This window comes from Ammodytes marinus (assembly GCF_949987685.1).
Source record: "Ammodytes marinus genome assembly, chromosome: 15".
In the NCBI taxonomy this organism is placed as follows: domain Eukaryota; kingdom Metazoa; phylum Chordata; class Actinopteri; order Uranoscopiformes; family Ammodytidae; genus Ammodytes; species Ammodytes marinus.
The window spans coordinates 18,794,588-18,810,798 of NC_137219.1; the positions used below are offsets into that span (position 1 = coordinate 18,794,588).

Below are 16,211 nucleotides of genomic sequence, written 5' to 3' on the forward strand. Positions count from 1 at the left end.
ACAGTGAAATCCTGCTTTGCTTCTTTGATCAAAAACTTGGGAATGGCATTTTTTTTAAACACATTTTATTCAGAACAAATTATTGCTCAATACATTTATTCAGTTAAATGATAATGAAATATTGAGCTGCAGTTACTCTGCTTGGTCCATCCTCCTGAGGATGAGAGATAGAGATTAGTATTCACATGCATTAAAGATACTGACATACAGAGAAGCCCAATAAGTGAACCAGAATTAACCACCATGATTAGTTACCTTAACAAGTCAAGGAAAGTAGAGAACAGTCCTTTTTGTTTTGGCTCCCGGTCTCTTTTAACTCGATCCATCCCAAGTCTTCTCATTACACCACTTCCTTCTTGTTGCTTCACCACCTCTTCCTCATAACTCAGTTTCTGGGACCCATCCACACTTCTGGAAAACTCAACCTTAGAGCGAATGATGGGTCGAGCCCCTTTCATTTCGTCTTGGGACACAACAGCTTCGTCGACCTGCCTCTGAGCCAGCCCATCTCTCTTCTGCTTAAAATCATTATGGTTAGGGACACTTTCAGTCGTCTCAGCTGGTACAGGAATGTCAACCACCTGTGCAGCTTCTTCGCCAAACTGTCCAGATCGTCCAAATGGCATTTTCCTTTGGGATTCCTCTGCAATAGCTGCCTCTTCCAGCAGAGGAAATACTACCCACCCATCAAGCAGTGGGAGAACATTTTGATTTGGACCGCCAATCGTGTCATCGGTTGAATGTTGCAGTTCAGCAAGGTTGTCGCCTGCCTTTACCTCCACTGCAAAATTGTCTTCACACTTAGTACAGATATTCTCACTGTGCTCTGCAACTTGCGCCTGTCCAGGTACCCAAAGGGTTAGTCTGGCCCCTGGGTCCTGACTCACAACCACTACACCCTGAGTCAGGGGGGAAAACTGGCTCTGTGACGCAGGAGTCCCAGAAATAATGACGACCTCAGCCGCTGCACCGTCAGAGGAATCCGACTGCATTGAGTCTTTATCAGGCTCAGACTCGGGACTCGTCTTTACATCTTTGTCCACTATGACCAGGGGGCCAATGCTCACAATAGCCTGGGCATCTGAAATGAAATGCTTGGCGAGTCACCTTTTGAGATATAGGCCAGAAATAGCCAAGGTTCATTTATTGTTGAAAAAAAAAACTGACCTTCTTGAAGGTGCTTCAATGGCAGCCCTTTACACTTTGAGCTACAGCACTCACACATCTCTGCAGTCCCACTAAGGTCCTCCCATCTGATGCAGAAAAAGCCTCATTAAAGAAAGTTAAGACACAAAATACCAGTTTTACGGGTATAGACCAACCTTGACTGGATCGAGTTGTAGTTGCAGGATTTAGAACCGAATGTGACACCCTGGTCTGAGATGAGGACACTGCAGTGGATGTACAGCTTCAGGGGAAGAAAACAAGTTAACAAGAGCTGAACAGCAGAAAAATGGAAACAACAAATCTTTACAAACTCACCTCGGAAATTAAATGCGATGTGTTCAGAACAAAATTAACCACATCCGGTCTGTAGGAGGCCACGAATTGTACGACAGCATGAGACGAACCCAACGGGGCTGTGCACCTGGAAAAGATACAGATGTTACGGTTGGGACTAACATTACAGTCAAGTCCTGGCCAGTTGCTTACCCTTTATTCATTATGACCACATGCCTGGGCCTAGTCTGAGGCTCAGGAGATGCAGAGACAAAACAGGACTGGACGAAAAGCTGCTGCTCAGGCCTGGTGTTGGTGGAAACCTGGAGGTTGACCACCTGGCCCCTTCTATACTCATTAGACTCTGCTGTGTTGGTCCATTTTTCTAAAAGGTGAAAAATTATAACTTGTGTCAACAAACGAAACAATGTAGCCCAACGGCAAATATTTGACTTCTGCCATTACTTACGATTCATGGCTTTGAAGTTGAAGGTCTTGCTACTCTCATGAAGTGCGGTTGAGATAAAGAAGTTTCCTGTATTGGAAGACCTGAAGAGACATACATTCCCCATTAGCAATTGTAACCACTTACAAATGTTTTGGTAGCGTGATAGACGTACCTTCTTGGGATGCAGGAGAGGTGCACTGTGGAAAGGGTTTGCCACCGGGTTTGGGGTGTTTTTTTTAGATTCAGGTGGAGTGTGTTAGTGTACACCTCCAAGCCATTCTCCATCTGTGAGAGTGCAGTCTCAGAAATCAAAATTACAAAGTTGTGGAAATAAGGTAACTACTTTTTTTATATATATATTTAAATTGGTCAGCTCACCACATGTGTAGTTCCACACTCATCCAAACTGTAAGCAAATATAAATTGGTTCGGTAGCTCTCTGTTGCTAAAGCAGCCATTCCCCAACTGCATCTCCTCTGCGGTCAGAATGAGACCGTTGGATCTCTTATCAACCATTAGCGTTAGGGTAGATTCATCGCAAAACACCTCCACGTTGGGAATGTTCATGAATGGAGGCAGAGTGTCCAGCATGTGAAAGTCAGGCATCCGGGTACGCCATGAGCTGAAGATGGTGTCAAATGGAGTGACATCAAAATTCCTCCTCAATGGAAAAGGCATGAAATTGTCAAAAAAGCCTGGAAAATCTGGGGGAAGTAGAGAATCCTGCTCATTCATTACCGATTGAACAGCTATGAATTGCACGACCACAATGCAAAGGAATAGCTCCATTGTCCCCATTGCAGACCAGAATGTGGAACAACCAATGCTTTCCTAAGGCCAGGTGTGTCATTAAAAAGGTACAGGGGCAGGTGCTGGCAATCAAGCTAACGAGGCTGACAGGCCATATGGCTGCATTCAGGAGGGACACCAGTGCTTTTATGTGCCCTTGTTGTGAGAAAGGAGGCATTTTGCAAATGTGTCTGTATAGATAATAATAACTTGTGTAAGTTTTCCTCATGTTATTCCTGCCTGCAAATATTTAAGATATTTAGGGCCAATGTCAAACCCTGACAACTGTAGTAAACTGTATATTAAATAAACAGTCTAGTCTTTCCCATTGACATTATTCACCTAAATGTATCAAAGTCATGGGTGATGAAAAATCTTATACTGTGCCTAGATGCCCCAAGTAAGCAATGCATTTCTTGTGACCTTTTGGTATCCTGCTGCTATTTCTTTAATGAGGAAACTGTGTTTGCTTAACTCTATGGACACATAAGAATGGCTTATATACTGTTGGTTTATAGGTTTGTAAAGCAAACCATAATTCCTGTTGTTTAAGCGATTTCAGTGAACTTTTTATTAAATATGTGAAACCGTAGGTCTGCAGTAAGGTGTGCTTGATGAAATATGGTCTATAGCCTATTGTTACTAACAATATTGTTTCTAACAAAATATATCTGGTTATACTTTCAATATATATTCTTAGTATTGATAAGAAATCTAGGTAACCGCAACTTGGTAACAGAGTTGCATGTGTTCATAACACTCAAATTAGTTTTCCCTCTAAAAAAGCAGTCCTGTAAGGTGAGCGTGCGGGGGCGGAGCTTCCGCAAAGGTAGGGGGAAGGTGACGCCTGGCCTGTTTGTCCGCAGGTGAGCCCAAGAAGAAACGACAACCCAACCAAAGAGCTGCCAGAAATGACTCTAAAACAACTTCTACACTAATATGATCTAAGGTGATACACAATCCACCATGGTGAATTTAGGTAAGTTGAATTTCATTGATGCGACAGGTTATAAGCATATCATGCTGCGTTCCAAACTTTTTTAGGCGTGGTTTGCGCAGTTGTAAATGGAGCCCTGAGGAGAGGAGACGTAGCTCAACTTATTTTACTGGTGTAAAAATGTATTATCTTATGGTTTGTGTTCAGGGATAACACTTATGCAACTAGTCGTTAAGCCTTGGTATAGTGTTTATAGAGTAGCTTAAATACAAGCTGTGATAGGTCAGTTATAGACGTATTGGTAGGCGATGGCCGGGTCCCACAATGTAGGCTACTACATTTCACTAATATTTTACTTTGCAGAATGAAAGAGACATGCCGTCCTTGTTTAACATTCTAAAAATCAAATATATTTTTTATTTGGTAAGGTACTACACATTTACTATAAGGAATAAGTAAAACCTGGAACTTGTGTCATAATGTTATTGTGTTAGGGTTTGTACAGTAGCCCTACAGGAGCAGTGTAGCCTACTAGAATAACAGCAATCATTAGACTAATAATATTATGACCAAAAACATGGTGAGTTTTCCCACAGCACCATGCTCCCACAAGGCTTGCACCAGACAGGCCAGTCACTTGTATCAGTTTCTACTGGTCAGGCCAGGTAAATGAGATAGTTGAATCCCTGAAGACCCTACCCATTGCTTTGTCCTGTTTGTTTGGTCCAGGAGGGGCTTATATGGCCTTTATGGTTGGTGGCTTCACCTTCCCTCAAAAGGAGGAACAACATAGTAGTGCAACACAGTCCCCCCCCCCACACTTCCCTTCAATGATTTGTCACCATAGCTGCAGCATGCAGCGGGTGAGATCTTCAGCTGTCTCTGCAGGGGTTCTGGGTAATTGTGGTAACTGCCTTATTTTAATCGAGCGTTGCCACCGTGTGCTAACCACAGGCCTGCTTCCTTTTTGGCTTTGCTGAATCCACAACACTGCTATAAAGTCACTTCTCTCTTAAGTTCACAGTGTACTGCACTTATAGCTTGCTTTGTTTTTCAGATAGTTATCATAATTTTATGTGCATACTTTCATTTCTTCTGGTATGCTATTATGTTCCTTTTAACAACACATGCTGATGAACGCACGTACACAGCTAGTATTTATATACTCTTAGATGATATTAGTCATGCTTGTTTTAAGTGGGTATAATGAGGTCACAAATACATATTTGTACTTCCTCTAGGAGTATGCTGTGTCAACCTGAAGGACAACAGGGCTCTGATGAAGATGGGGCTAGGGCTGGTGCTGGTGGGCCATGTCAACTTTCTTCTTGGAGCACTGGTGCACGGCGCAGTGCTCAGGCACATCAACGTGCACGCTCAGGCTCGCACCATGGTGTACGCCATCGCTAATGTCATTGCCCTCGTGGCAGGCTTGGTGGTAAGTGTCGGGACATGTGCATGAAGAACTGGAAAGCTATTTGACATTTCCCAACAGCTGGTGGTTTACCTCACCAAAGTAGTTTGCAAACTCCATATCGGGTCAAAAAACAAAATGTGTAAAATGTGCCAGTATATATGTCAATCAGTACGCCATTTTTAGTCAAATTGTATCATCAATCTATGCTGAATGATCTGTCTTTTTTTAATTCTCATTTTGTGATCCATAGGGAATTATTGGTGGAATAACAGCCATTGTCCTCTCGAAAAACAAGAGAAACCGGATCCTGGTAAATACTGCTCCCTCCTCTTTGGCACTCCTCCATTCAGCACTCACATCTGTCACAACATGCTTGGTTTTGTTTAGTGAATTAATTAGTGTGGAGTTACGGAGGTAAATAACTATATAAGTGTAGGCTATATATATATATATATATATATATATATATATATATATATATATATATATATATATATATATATATATGCAAATATAGAATTCATTCAAAGCTTGGATGACTGTCTTCAATGTAGACTGGTCTGTGATATCTTTTCACTGCAGTACTTTAGTAATACATCTATTATTAACAAGCATGTCATCTTTTGTGAGGGAGAATGTATTTGACGTACTAGCTAACATAATCCTGTCTTGTTGTCGTTGCAGCAGTGGGTCTTGCTGGTCTTCAGCTTAGTGGCGGGTCTTCTGGCTGTCGCCTCCACCTGTGCCTTGACCGTTTCTATAGTGACAGCCATTTATCACAAAGGACGGAGCCTACTAACACACTGCACGTTTTCTGAATACGATGCCAGCGCCACATCCAGTATCACATACGAATGCCCCTTTGACCCCACCCGGATCTATGTAAGATGAATATAAATATACTGTATGTCAATCAGCAGTTTTGAAATTGAGTTAAATTGCTGTAAACTGATCAGAGTTATGTGTGGTGGTCTTTTCTTGCCGTGCAGGGGACCACAATCATTCTGTGGGTGCCACTCATCTTAATATCTGTGTTGGAAGTGGTGTTTTCCTTCCGCCTCTTTGCTGTCTGCACTTCCTTCCTCTACCTCTGTCCGTGCAGAAGGAAGCCAATCCGGGCCAACAGGGTAAGCTGCTGGCAGACATTATTTATCAGTGTTTGTGTCTGTAGTGTGTGAGAGCATTGTTTGCTATGTTATGTCTATCACTATGTCCCAAGTAGAAAGAAATTCTGTCTGACTTTATTTTAAATTTTATTATTTACCATTAATGGATTTCACATACATGTTTAAAGGTGGAGTCAGCGATACTAGAGAACGCTTGTTGTCAAAATCACTTTTTGTCAAAATAAATGAATATCTCCTCTGCTACCTGTCCGTACTGTGTGTGCATTGAAAAAAGTCTGGTGTTAAAACACAGCCTAGGCTATGTAAACAAAGGGGGCACACCGTAGCTAGCAAGATACACTAGATGTTTTCAGCGCTCACACGGTACTGATCGTGAGAATATATTCACTGATTTTGAGAAAGTGATTTTGACAACATTTTACAGAATCGCTGACTCCACCTTTAATTGCACTCATGTATCTATGTTTTGCAAAGCCAACATTGCAATAAGATTAAAATAATTGATGAAGACACAATGTGAACTTACTTTTAATTATGTTGCTCTGTAGACCAACATCAATTACCAGCAGTCTTTGCTCAGGCAGTCCTTTTAAAAAAGCAGCGGTGTGGTCAAAAATACAATGTTGTATGAAATTAAAAAACACAGTAACACACACTATAGTAAACACTTCGCAGAGATGTCTGAATGCATAGACATTAAGATATCTTAAGGTCCCCTATACTCATACTGTAAATGTGCAATTCTGCCTAGCGGCTACTTTGTTTTCCATTGAGTTTGCATGTATGGAAAGTCAATACCCTACTATTTAATTTGTTGGCTTACAGTCCCCTCCAATAGTATTGGAACAGTGAGGCCAATTCCTTTATTTTTGCTGTAGACTGGAAACATTTGGGTTTGACACCAAAATAATAATATGAGACAATAGATCAACATTTCAGCTTTCATTTCCAGGTATTGACATCTGGATCTGATACACAGCTTAGAAGATAGCATTATTTGTAAAGGAACACCACATTTTTAGTTGAGCAAAAGTATTGGAACAGATAGACTTAAAATAAATTTAAGTGAAAAAGACTTAATGTTTTGTTGCAATCCTTCGCTTGCAATAACTGCATCAAGCCTGTGACCCATTGACATCACAAAAGTTTTGCATTCTTCTTTTTTGATGCCTTTCCAGGCTTTCACCGTAGCCTCATTCAGTTGCTGTTTGTTTTGGGGGGTTTACTCCCTTCAGTCTCCTCTCTAGCAGGTAAAAAGCATGCTCTAAAGGGTTTAAGTCTGGAGATTGACTTGGCCAGTCTAAAACCTTGTATTTCTTGCCCCTAATGAACTCCTTTGTTGTTTTTGCAGTTTTTTTGGATCATTATCTTGCTGCATGATGAAGGATCTTCCAATCAGTTTGGTTGCACCTTTCTTTAAATTGGTAGACAAAATGTTTCTGTAGACTTCTGAGTTCATTTTGCTGTTGCCTATGCCATCATGTGTAATTGTGTTGTTGTCAAGATGAACCTTTACCAAAGTGATGGAAAGGCTAAAATTTGGCGAAAGAAAGGATCTGCTTATGATCCCAAACATATAAGCTCATCTGTGAAACACGGTGGAGGCAAAGTCATGGCTTGGGCTTGCATGGCTTCTTCTCAGATGGGCTCATTAATCTTCATTGATGATGTAACACATGATGGCAACAGCAAAATGAAGTCAGAAGTTTACAGAAACATTTTGTCTGCCAATTTAAAGAAAGAGTTAATCAGGGGAAAGAAATGGAAGGTTTCAGACTGGCCAAGTCTATCTCCAGAGTTAAACCCTATAGAGAATGCATTTTACCTGCTAAAGAGGAGAGTGAAGAGAGTAAACAAACAACTGAAAGAGGCTGCAGTGAAAGCCTAGAAAAGCATCACAAAAGAATGCAAAAGTTTTGTGATGACAATGGGTCACAGGCTTGATGCAGTTATTGCAAGGGAAGGATTTGCAAGAAAATATTAAGTCTTGTTTACTTTAAGTGTATCTGTTCCAATACTTTTGCTCACCTAAAAATGAGGTGTTCCTTTGCAAATAATGCTATCTTCTCAGTTGTGTATCAGATCCAGATGTAAATACCTGGAAATGAAAGCTGAAATGTTGATCTATTGTCTCATATTATTATTTTGGTGTCAAACCCAAATGTTTCCAGTCTACAGCAAAAATAAAGGAATTGGCTTCAATGTTCCAATATTTTTGGAGGGGACTGTATATGGAGAACACTTGTCAAAATCCGTAAATATTTTCTCACGATTTGCTACCTGTCTGTACTGTGTGTGCACTGAAATAATCCAGTGTTAATACACAGTTTAGGGTCTGTAAACTACCATATGTAAACAAAGTATGTATAAAAAAAATATATATTAAAAAGAAGGTGGCCCACCTTGGCTAGCCACATGCCCGTTTAAAGAGCCTAGAAGATATGTATTTACAATAGATTATTTTATTTTACGGGAGATTTTCACAAGTTCTCCAGAATCGCTGACTCCACCTTTTAACTGATTAGAACAGCAACGTCCTGAATGTGAGTTAGTTAAATCAAATGTAATTCATGTGATGTTTCAGGTGCGTATCCAGAGACCCGTTGAATCTCCATCATTGCCTCCAGCACCAGATCCAGAAACAGAGTCGGATGCGGAAGCTGAGCCGGCTGAGCGGGAAGAGCTGCTAGACACTGTAGTGGAGCAGAGTGAATGGCTCTGAACCAGCTAAACCCATAGGTTGCAAACTGCTGAAAAAAAAAACACATATATGATGTTGAGTGAGTCTGTTACACATTTAGTGTCCGAGTGTGACATGTGGGACCTAAATCAGCTAAAGCAATTGCATTCTATTTCCCTTTAAGTCAAAGAGGGACTTTTTACTTATACCTATACTGTACTAAAATGATCCGTTTTCTATTTGTATAGTTATTGTCTTGAAAATACAGCCAGTTGTCACTTGTATCTTGACATAAAAAAAAATGCTCTTTTTTACAATGTGTCAAATTAGAATTCTTTTACATGTTATTTTGAAAATTTAAATGTACAGACCAAAACCAGTTAACCTTTTTTAGGACAGTTTTTATTGGTATTGAAAGTGTGGTCAGCACACACCGATATCGGTCAGATTAAAATCACATTTTCAAACTCTCTTGTGGAACAAATTTAGTCATGTTTCAGAATACAAATATATACAACAAATGCATTTTTGCCATTTGTCTTGCCTCCCAGTTAACACTAAGTACTAATGGACAATCAAATTCAAATTTCAGTGGAATATAAACCTGACAGGACTGTTTCAGTATTGTGAGGCAGAAGCCAATGTCAATAGCCAAAGATGTGTCAGTGAAGTACATAATAAAATATAAGACTGTCATTTATTTATTAACCTGTGACATGTAAAAGGAATTCAGGTAAATAATACCCTCTTAACCACGCTTGGCGACCTTGGCAGGCAAGACCAGTGACACAAATGTATTACAGAAAAGGATCTATTGTATAAACATGCTTCAACTACATATTCAAAGACAGGACAAAATTGGGAGTGAAAGACAAAACGGAGTAGCCAAAATATCTATGATTTAAATAAATTAAATCCATCAGATATATAAAAGCATAAATGTACTAAGCCATTTTTACAGAGTTGCTTCACAAGGGAAAGGCAAATATAGCATAAAAAGATTAAGGGTAAAAAATGAGAAAGCATACAAAAACAATACTCAAAAACACTTGACTGACTTCAGTCCATAAACAACAAGGTTGAAAAGTTGTCCTAGAAAATAATGTTGGAAATCCCCATCCCATTTTGAGGGAAGGGTGGTCTCATTACAAAGGTATATTCCTTGATGGATTTCCATGGCAGCAGCCTGGAAAGATAAGTTATCCAAAGGATCTAGATTAAAGAAAAGACATCCATCCTGATCAGTTGTGTTGGCATCAATGGCTGCCGAGGACTTCAAGGTGTCTTGGACTCCTCTTTAGGCCTAAAAGAACACAGAGGAAGGAAAAGTTTATCACTACCAATAAGCCACTTCCTGGTCAACATGGTGTTAAAGTTTGTGTGCAGTGTTTTCTCACTTTGATGTGTCCATTTTCTCCTCCTCTGGTGCTTTCTCTTCTTCTTTTACTTCTAAAAAAAACATAAAACAAAAAAGTCACAGTCATCGTAATAACATGCTATTGCATTAAATAGGATGATCAGACTAAAATAAATAACTCATAAAATAGTATGTTACGACATGAGTAGGATGAGGTGAAAATAAAGAAAAAAAAATGAATAGATACCTTTTGTTTCCTCCTCACCTTTCTTCTCCTTTTCTTCTCCCTCTTTCTCTCCTTCGGTTTTGGCCCGCTTGGATTTCTTGAAGCTGGCTGTGTTTCTGCGGCCTCCTTCGCCTTCATCCTCAGAGTCGGAGAATTCCTCCTCACAGGCTATCCTCTTGTCATGAGCACGGACTAAAAATGAACAAAGGACAGGGTTAAATTAAATCATGGCACTCTTCTGTTGTTTCGGAGGAGTAACTAAAAGTTGCTACAGATTTGGTGTGAATGGTGACGGAGAGGTGCTTACTGGAGATGCGTTTGTTGGGGTCATCCTCCTCCTCATCTCCACTGTCCTCCTGTACAGCATCCTCTGGGATGGCCTGCATCTGGACTCCTGGGGCATGGGGCAGCATGCGCAAGTTCTCAAACAAGCGCTGCCTAAAAGTGACAGAATGCAGGTTCAACAAACTGACCACAAACGACCTGAGAAGTGAAGCTGTACATACAACATGGCCATGTTCTCAACTTTTTAAAACCACAATACAAAAACATGGGAATGCTTCCGTTACTACTGCGGAAACTACTGAATCATTACAGATTATGCTGTGAAATACGCAATGTGCAACTTCATAACACAGTCAGAAAAAACATTTTGTGCACTCACTTGATCTTCTCCAGGTAGTCGTTGGTGTTCTGATTGGTCATGTTGGAGGGGCTGATGTGCAGCTTGAAGTCTGGTCCGAAGTACTCAAAGTAGTCATTATACGGGAGCTCTGTTGAGTTGAGGGAAAATAATAATAATAGATTTCTATCATTAATGAATGAATATGAAGTCATGTTATTGTTTGTATGAAGCTTCTACAACTTTTACAAGTAATTATCTTTCTTTCACTTCCTGGGAAACTAATGTTACCAATTACAAAACGACAGATTCCAAATGCTGTGTTTACTTCAAATAGGCTTGAGGAGGATACCTTGGTGAGTTAACATTACTTTTTTTAAAGAGATGGATTAAATAGATAGATGTTAATATAAGTTGCCACAGCTATGTCATAAAAAAGCTAAACCAGTCTAATCCTACTCAGTGTAATTTGGGCATGAAGACTCACCGTTGGGGATGGAGGTATCGAGGGCTACAGCAGTCTCATAAGTCCAGCACCGTGCCACATTACGGATGGTGTAGCCTCCTCCGCCCAGCATTAGCAGAGGCAAGTTGAAACTCTTCATGTACTCCACACACTTGGCATGGCCTGAGCACAAAGTGTAAGGGAGGAAACATTTATTGAATATTGATTTCTCAGTTAAACTTTATTCCATTGATAGCAGACCTCTTTGCTCACTGACTCATAAGGAGGGATGTTTTCGTTAACTTACCTTTGATGGTGAGGTTAAAGCAACCGAGCCTGTCTCCTGACAGAGAATCGGCTCCACACTGTAGGACCACTGCACTGGGTTGGTACATCTCCATCACCTTGGCCATGATCTACACAAAAAACACCATTCAGTTTACTAAATGCTTCTGTTCATCAAGGGACTTATTAATTACCAAATCATCACAGCCGACAAGTATTTTATTTACTCACAGGTTTGAATATGGCTTCATATGACTCGTCGTCAATCCCATCCCTTAGTGGGTAATTTACCGCATAATATTTACCCTTCCCAGCTCCAATGTCCTGCAGAGAATAAAGAAAATGTCAACTCACTGTATGACGATAACATGACTTTTATCTGTTGTGTAGTTTTCAAGGCTTACCCTCAGGTCTCCTGTGCCAGGGAAATACTCTCCATACTTGTGGAAGGAGACAGTCATAACACGGTCTGTGGTGTAGAAAGCCTCCTCCACACCGTCCCCATGATGGATGTCAATATCTATGTACAGAACTCTCTGGTGGTATCTGGAAGGAGGGGAAAGATACTTAACGTTATAGAAATGTTGGTGTAGCCTGGGAGATAAACATCCTGTGTTCTTTTGGTTGTGCTCTATGAATATATATTCACTATTCTTTCTAAAATTACATACGACTAGGAAAACAACTGGACCCTTAACTTAGTTTTTTCAAAATAAGACATTTTGATGAGTATTATCCACTCATGCAAAAGAAACATCCTCGAGTGCCTACGATAGGGCTTTAGCACTCACTTCAGTAACTCCAGAATAGCCAGCACGATGTCGTTGACGTAGCAAAATCCCGAGGCCTCAGACTTCTTGGCGTGATGCAGGCCTCCAGCCCAGTTGATAGCAATGTCTGTCTGCTGTTTGTTCAACTTCACCGCGCCGGCTGGAACACAGTGAGGAGGTGAGAATTAACATCCTGCTTAAACCAAACTCAACCGTTTACAGAGGACATTATGCAGGGTTCAACATAACTTTTTTTTCCTACTGGCCCGCCGGGCCAGTGGATCCGAGTTTTACTGGCCCCTTGTATATTTTCACTGGCCCTGCACACACTTTTTTTTCTTCATAATTTAGTGTCAATCATTATAATACCTGTATTAGAAAAATAAAGAAAATAACCAGATCTAAAGGGAATATCTATACTGTAACAGTATATATATTCCCTTTAAATTTGGTTATTTTTCTTTTAGTTAATTATATGAAATGTTGATATTGCTCATACACATAATATAAAACCAGGCAAACATATTGAATTTGAAGCCTACAACTGAAAGTATGTTGAAAGAGTGGGCCAGTATTTTAAAGTCCAGTAGTTTGATGGTTGTTTTTATTCTTGAATTTGGGCAGTTTAATGCATAGTTCACCTGCAGAAGTCATGTTCAAACATAAAAAAAAAATAAGAGATGAAGGTCTGATCAGTCTTTGTGGTGTGGTAGGCTGTTTTTATTACTTTCTCTATATGCATTAGGGATGTGAATGACCGAATGACCGGTTTTCCACTTGCGCTCAAGTTGACTTTAAAAATAGAATAGAAATCCGAAAATCAGGGGGTTATGCCGTTTTTGTAATGGGAGATTTCACCGTATATGCGAGTTCACGTCTGGTCGTGAGCGCGCAGCGAGTGTCACTTCTCCATGAAGTGTCAGCTTCACATAAGAGTCCAGTGCGGGACCATTTTTTCAAACTATTGATAAAAAACAATGCAGTGCAAAATATGCAGCATAATGCTAAACGCTCGTCTAAGACTATGACGTTAAATCACCTTAGAAACACACAATGCCTTCGTCCGATCACAGCAGCGTTTCACCGTGTGATCTCGCCAGCGAGTGAGCCGTCGCGCAGATGAACTGTGGTTTGTGGCTAAAATAATAACCGGGGATATTCCCCCCGTTAGCGATTTCAATGGGAAAGACTTCCGCGATCTGATTGAATGTCTCGAGCCTGAAAACACAGTGCCAAACTGCGCGACTATAGGAACTGTACAGTGAGCGGAGTCCCTCCGTTGGTTTCTGTCTACAACCGACACAATCACCGGAGACGCAGTCACAGCGTTTAAATAAAGCCTCTCATTTGTATTACCATTGGGGCTTGCATGCAAATACTGTAACATAATGGCGGCAGCTAAAGGAAAAGCGCAGTTATAATTTCTGCACCTGAACCTCTGCTGTGGGAAGAAAGAAAGGGGGCAAAGCAAGTCGATTGATTTGTCGACTCGCAGGCGGACGGTAGGCAGCTCTGCCAACGGAGCGAGAGTGCACCCGCTTGTTGCTCCGCCTGTCAAAACGCCCACGCATCGGTTGTCCACTGGCCTTTCATTAAAAAATATATTTTATATTAGGTTTATTATATTGAGTCTTAAATAAACACTGCTTTCATTCCGACTCTCAACGCGCATTTCAATGAACCATGATGTAGTCTACAAAAATATACTGAACTGTGATTGGCCAGTCACTGGCCCGGGCGGGACAGTGACTGGCCAATCAACTTGCCCTGCATATGATTTTACTGGCCCCGGGCCATCGGGCTATACGTTATGTCGAACCCTGCATTATGGCATGAGTACTGCCCAACACAGCACGTCTGTCAAAGCTGTATTTAAAGGTGCAGTGTGTAATATGACATCATCAAGTAAGTTCTAGAAAGTTCTAGAATGCAACGCTCCCTGGGTAACCCCACCCCTTTCGAATAATAACAGAAGCTACAGTGGCCTTCAAGGACAAGAACAATTCTACATTTTAAACAATGCACCTGATGACATTCCAACTATGACACTTCCAAAATGGCAGTGACAAGGCCTTGGTCCAAAGTATGGAGAAATATGGACATATATGAGACCCTTTCTAAGGAAAAAATTATAATTCTAAAAAAGAAATTCAGCTATTATGCACTAAATTAAATGTACTTATAGATATTATAACTATTTTCTACAAAATCTGCTAGGAAATAAAACCCAACATTCTACACACTGCAGGTTTAAAGGAGAGCCAACTTACCAACAGAGCCCCCTCCTGAGAGCTGGCAGAACTCAAATAAACCATCAAACACCGGACAGTCCTCCCCCACATTGACTGCAATGCAACACAAGAGAAATAATCAAAATCTTGCCATTTTTCATGTTTAAAAAATACTTTCTTAAATATATCTCTAATCAAACTCACATCTCTGCATTTGTTTGCTGTACTCTGACATGTTGTCCGGTCGAATTGAGCGCAGGAATTTGATGTAATCGTCGCTGTGATACTTGGTCATCTCCTCTCCACTGGCTTTGTGCGGACGCTGAAACACAAGGAGAACAAATTAGTTTCCGATACGAGAAATAGGCTAGTGGAGGTGATAAAGAAGCTCTATTAAATGTAATTTCACATACATATATCTCCATTTTTCTGTACAGGCCATAGTTGAGCAACAAGTTGTGTGTCATGCGAATTCGGTGGGGCTTCATGGGATGTCCCTGTCCATAGTAATAATTTCCAACATCACCTGAAAGGTAAACAAGTAAAACACAGGAAGTTGGATTATTTATTTATTGTACATGCAAAAATTTAATAAAGTAAACAGAAAACACGAACATAATACGTGTATTTGCAGGACAGGTATAGGAATTCAACAATATCATCGTGCATGATCCTTCAACCAGACCTCTCTCAATTTCGCTAAAAACAAAAACAAAAAAAACTTAAAAAGTAAAATCGTATCAATGAAACTGAACCAAATACCCGGCTACAGTAATCGGGTTGCGCTTTGTTGTACGCACCGAATATGTCGAGCAAAGCACTATTTTACGCCTAAGTAATACGCATTTGAAGGCAGCAAGACGAGCCATTTTAATGCTAGCTTCGTGTCGGCGTTAATTGTGGTGACAATGATGTGCTCATATCCCCCTTTGTTAGCTACCTAGCTTGTAACGGTAACTTAACTAATTATAGTGCTAATATCCGCTAGATAAACGCCCAAAACAGTATTTTAAGCGAAGCTAACGTTTTTTTAGAGATACTGAGCACATACTATTAGTACATTGATACTGTGTATTGACATAGCGACACTGTGTTAACATGAGATGAAGAGCGCCGCTTGCGTCTCGGGCTAGCTAGGTTAGCTTACGAGCCAGGTTAGGTTAGCCAAAAGGTGAAATAAAACTGCAACCTTCGTTGGCGCAAACTGGCTGATTTCATTCGCATGTGCGTCCGCAGTCTACCGTACAGGCACGCGAGCAACTCACCGTCATAGTAGTAGCAAACTTTTTTCTTTGTTCCTTGGGAAGTAAGCGCCATTTTAGTGCTTTTTGGCTTGCTTTCCTCCTCGCACGCCGCAGGAGACAACAGCGACAAGAGGCGGATAGTTTAGTTTGTATCACGTCCAATCAATGGTGTGTAATGTCGGCTGCCTTCAAC

At 40.6% G+C, this 16,211-nt stretch overlaps 2 protein-coding genes across 2 annotated transcripts; one reads left to right on the top strand and one right to left on the bottom strand.

Moving 5' to 3' along the window:
• Window positions 1-3,516: 3,516 nt before the first annotated feature.
• tmem54a (transmembrane protein 54a) lies at window positions 3,517-9,123 on the top strand. Its single transcript, XM_080042027.1, has 6 exons — window positions 3,517-3,656; window positions 4,856-5,052; window positions 5,282-5,341; window positions 5,716-5,913; window positions 6,021-6,158; window positions 8,743-9,123. The coding sequence occupies exons 1-6, from the start codon at window positions 3,644-3,646 to the stop codon at window positions 8,878-8,880; spliced, it is 744 nt and encodes a 247-aa protein (XP_079898153.1). The 5' UTR covers window positions 3,517-3,643; the 3' UTR covers window positions 8,881-9,123.
• Window positions 9,124-9,218: 95 nt separating this feature from the next.
• On the bottom strand, window positions 9,219-16,176 carry LOC307261472 (putative histone deacetylase 1-B). The gene is made up of 14 exons (XM_080042026.1): window positions 16,040-16,176; window positions 15,188-15,300; window positions 14,979-15,096; window positions 14,814-14,888; window positions 12,565-12,703; window positions 12,178-12,319; window positions 12,005-12,097; window positions 11,796-11,904; window positions 11,531-11,671; window positions 11,086-11,194; window positions 10,729-10,859; window positions 10,443-10,613; window positions 10,236-10,287; window positions 9,219-10,141 (listed from the first exon to the last, which is right to left on the bottom strand). The coding sequence occupies exons 1-14, from the start codon at window positions 16,089-16,091 to the stop codon at window positions 10,114-10,116; spliced, it is 1,473 nt and encodes a 490-aa protein (XP_079898152.1). The 5' UTR covers window positions 16,092-16,176; the 3' UTR covers window positions 9,219-10,113.
• Window positions 16,177-16,211: the final 35 nt, after the last annotated feature.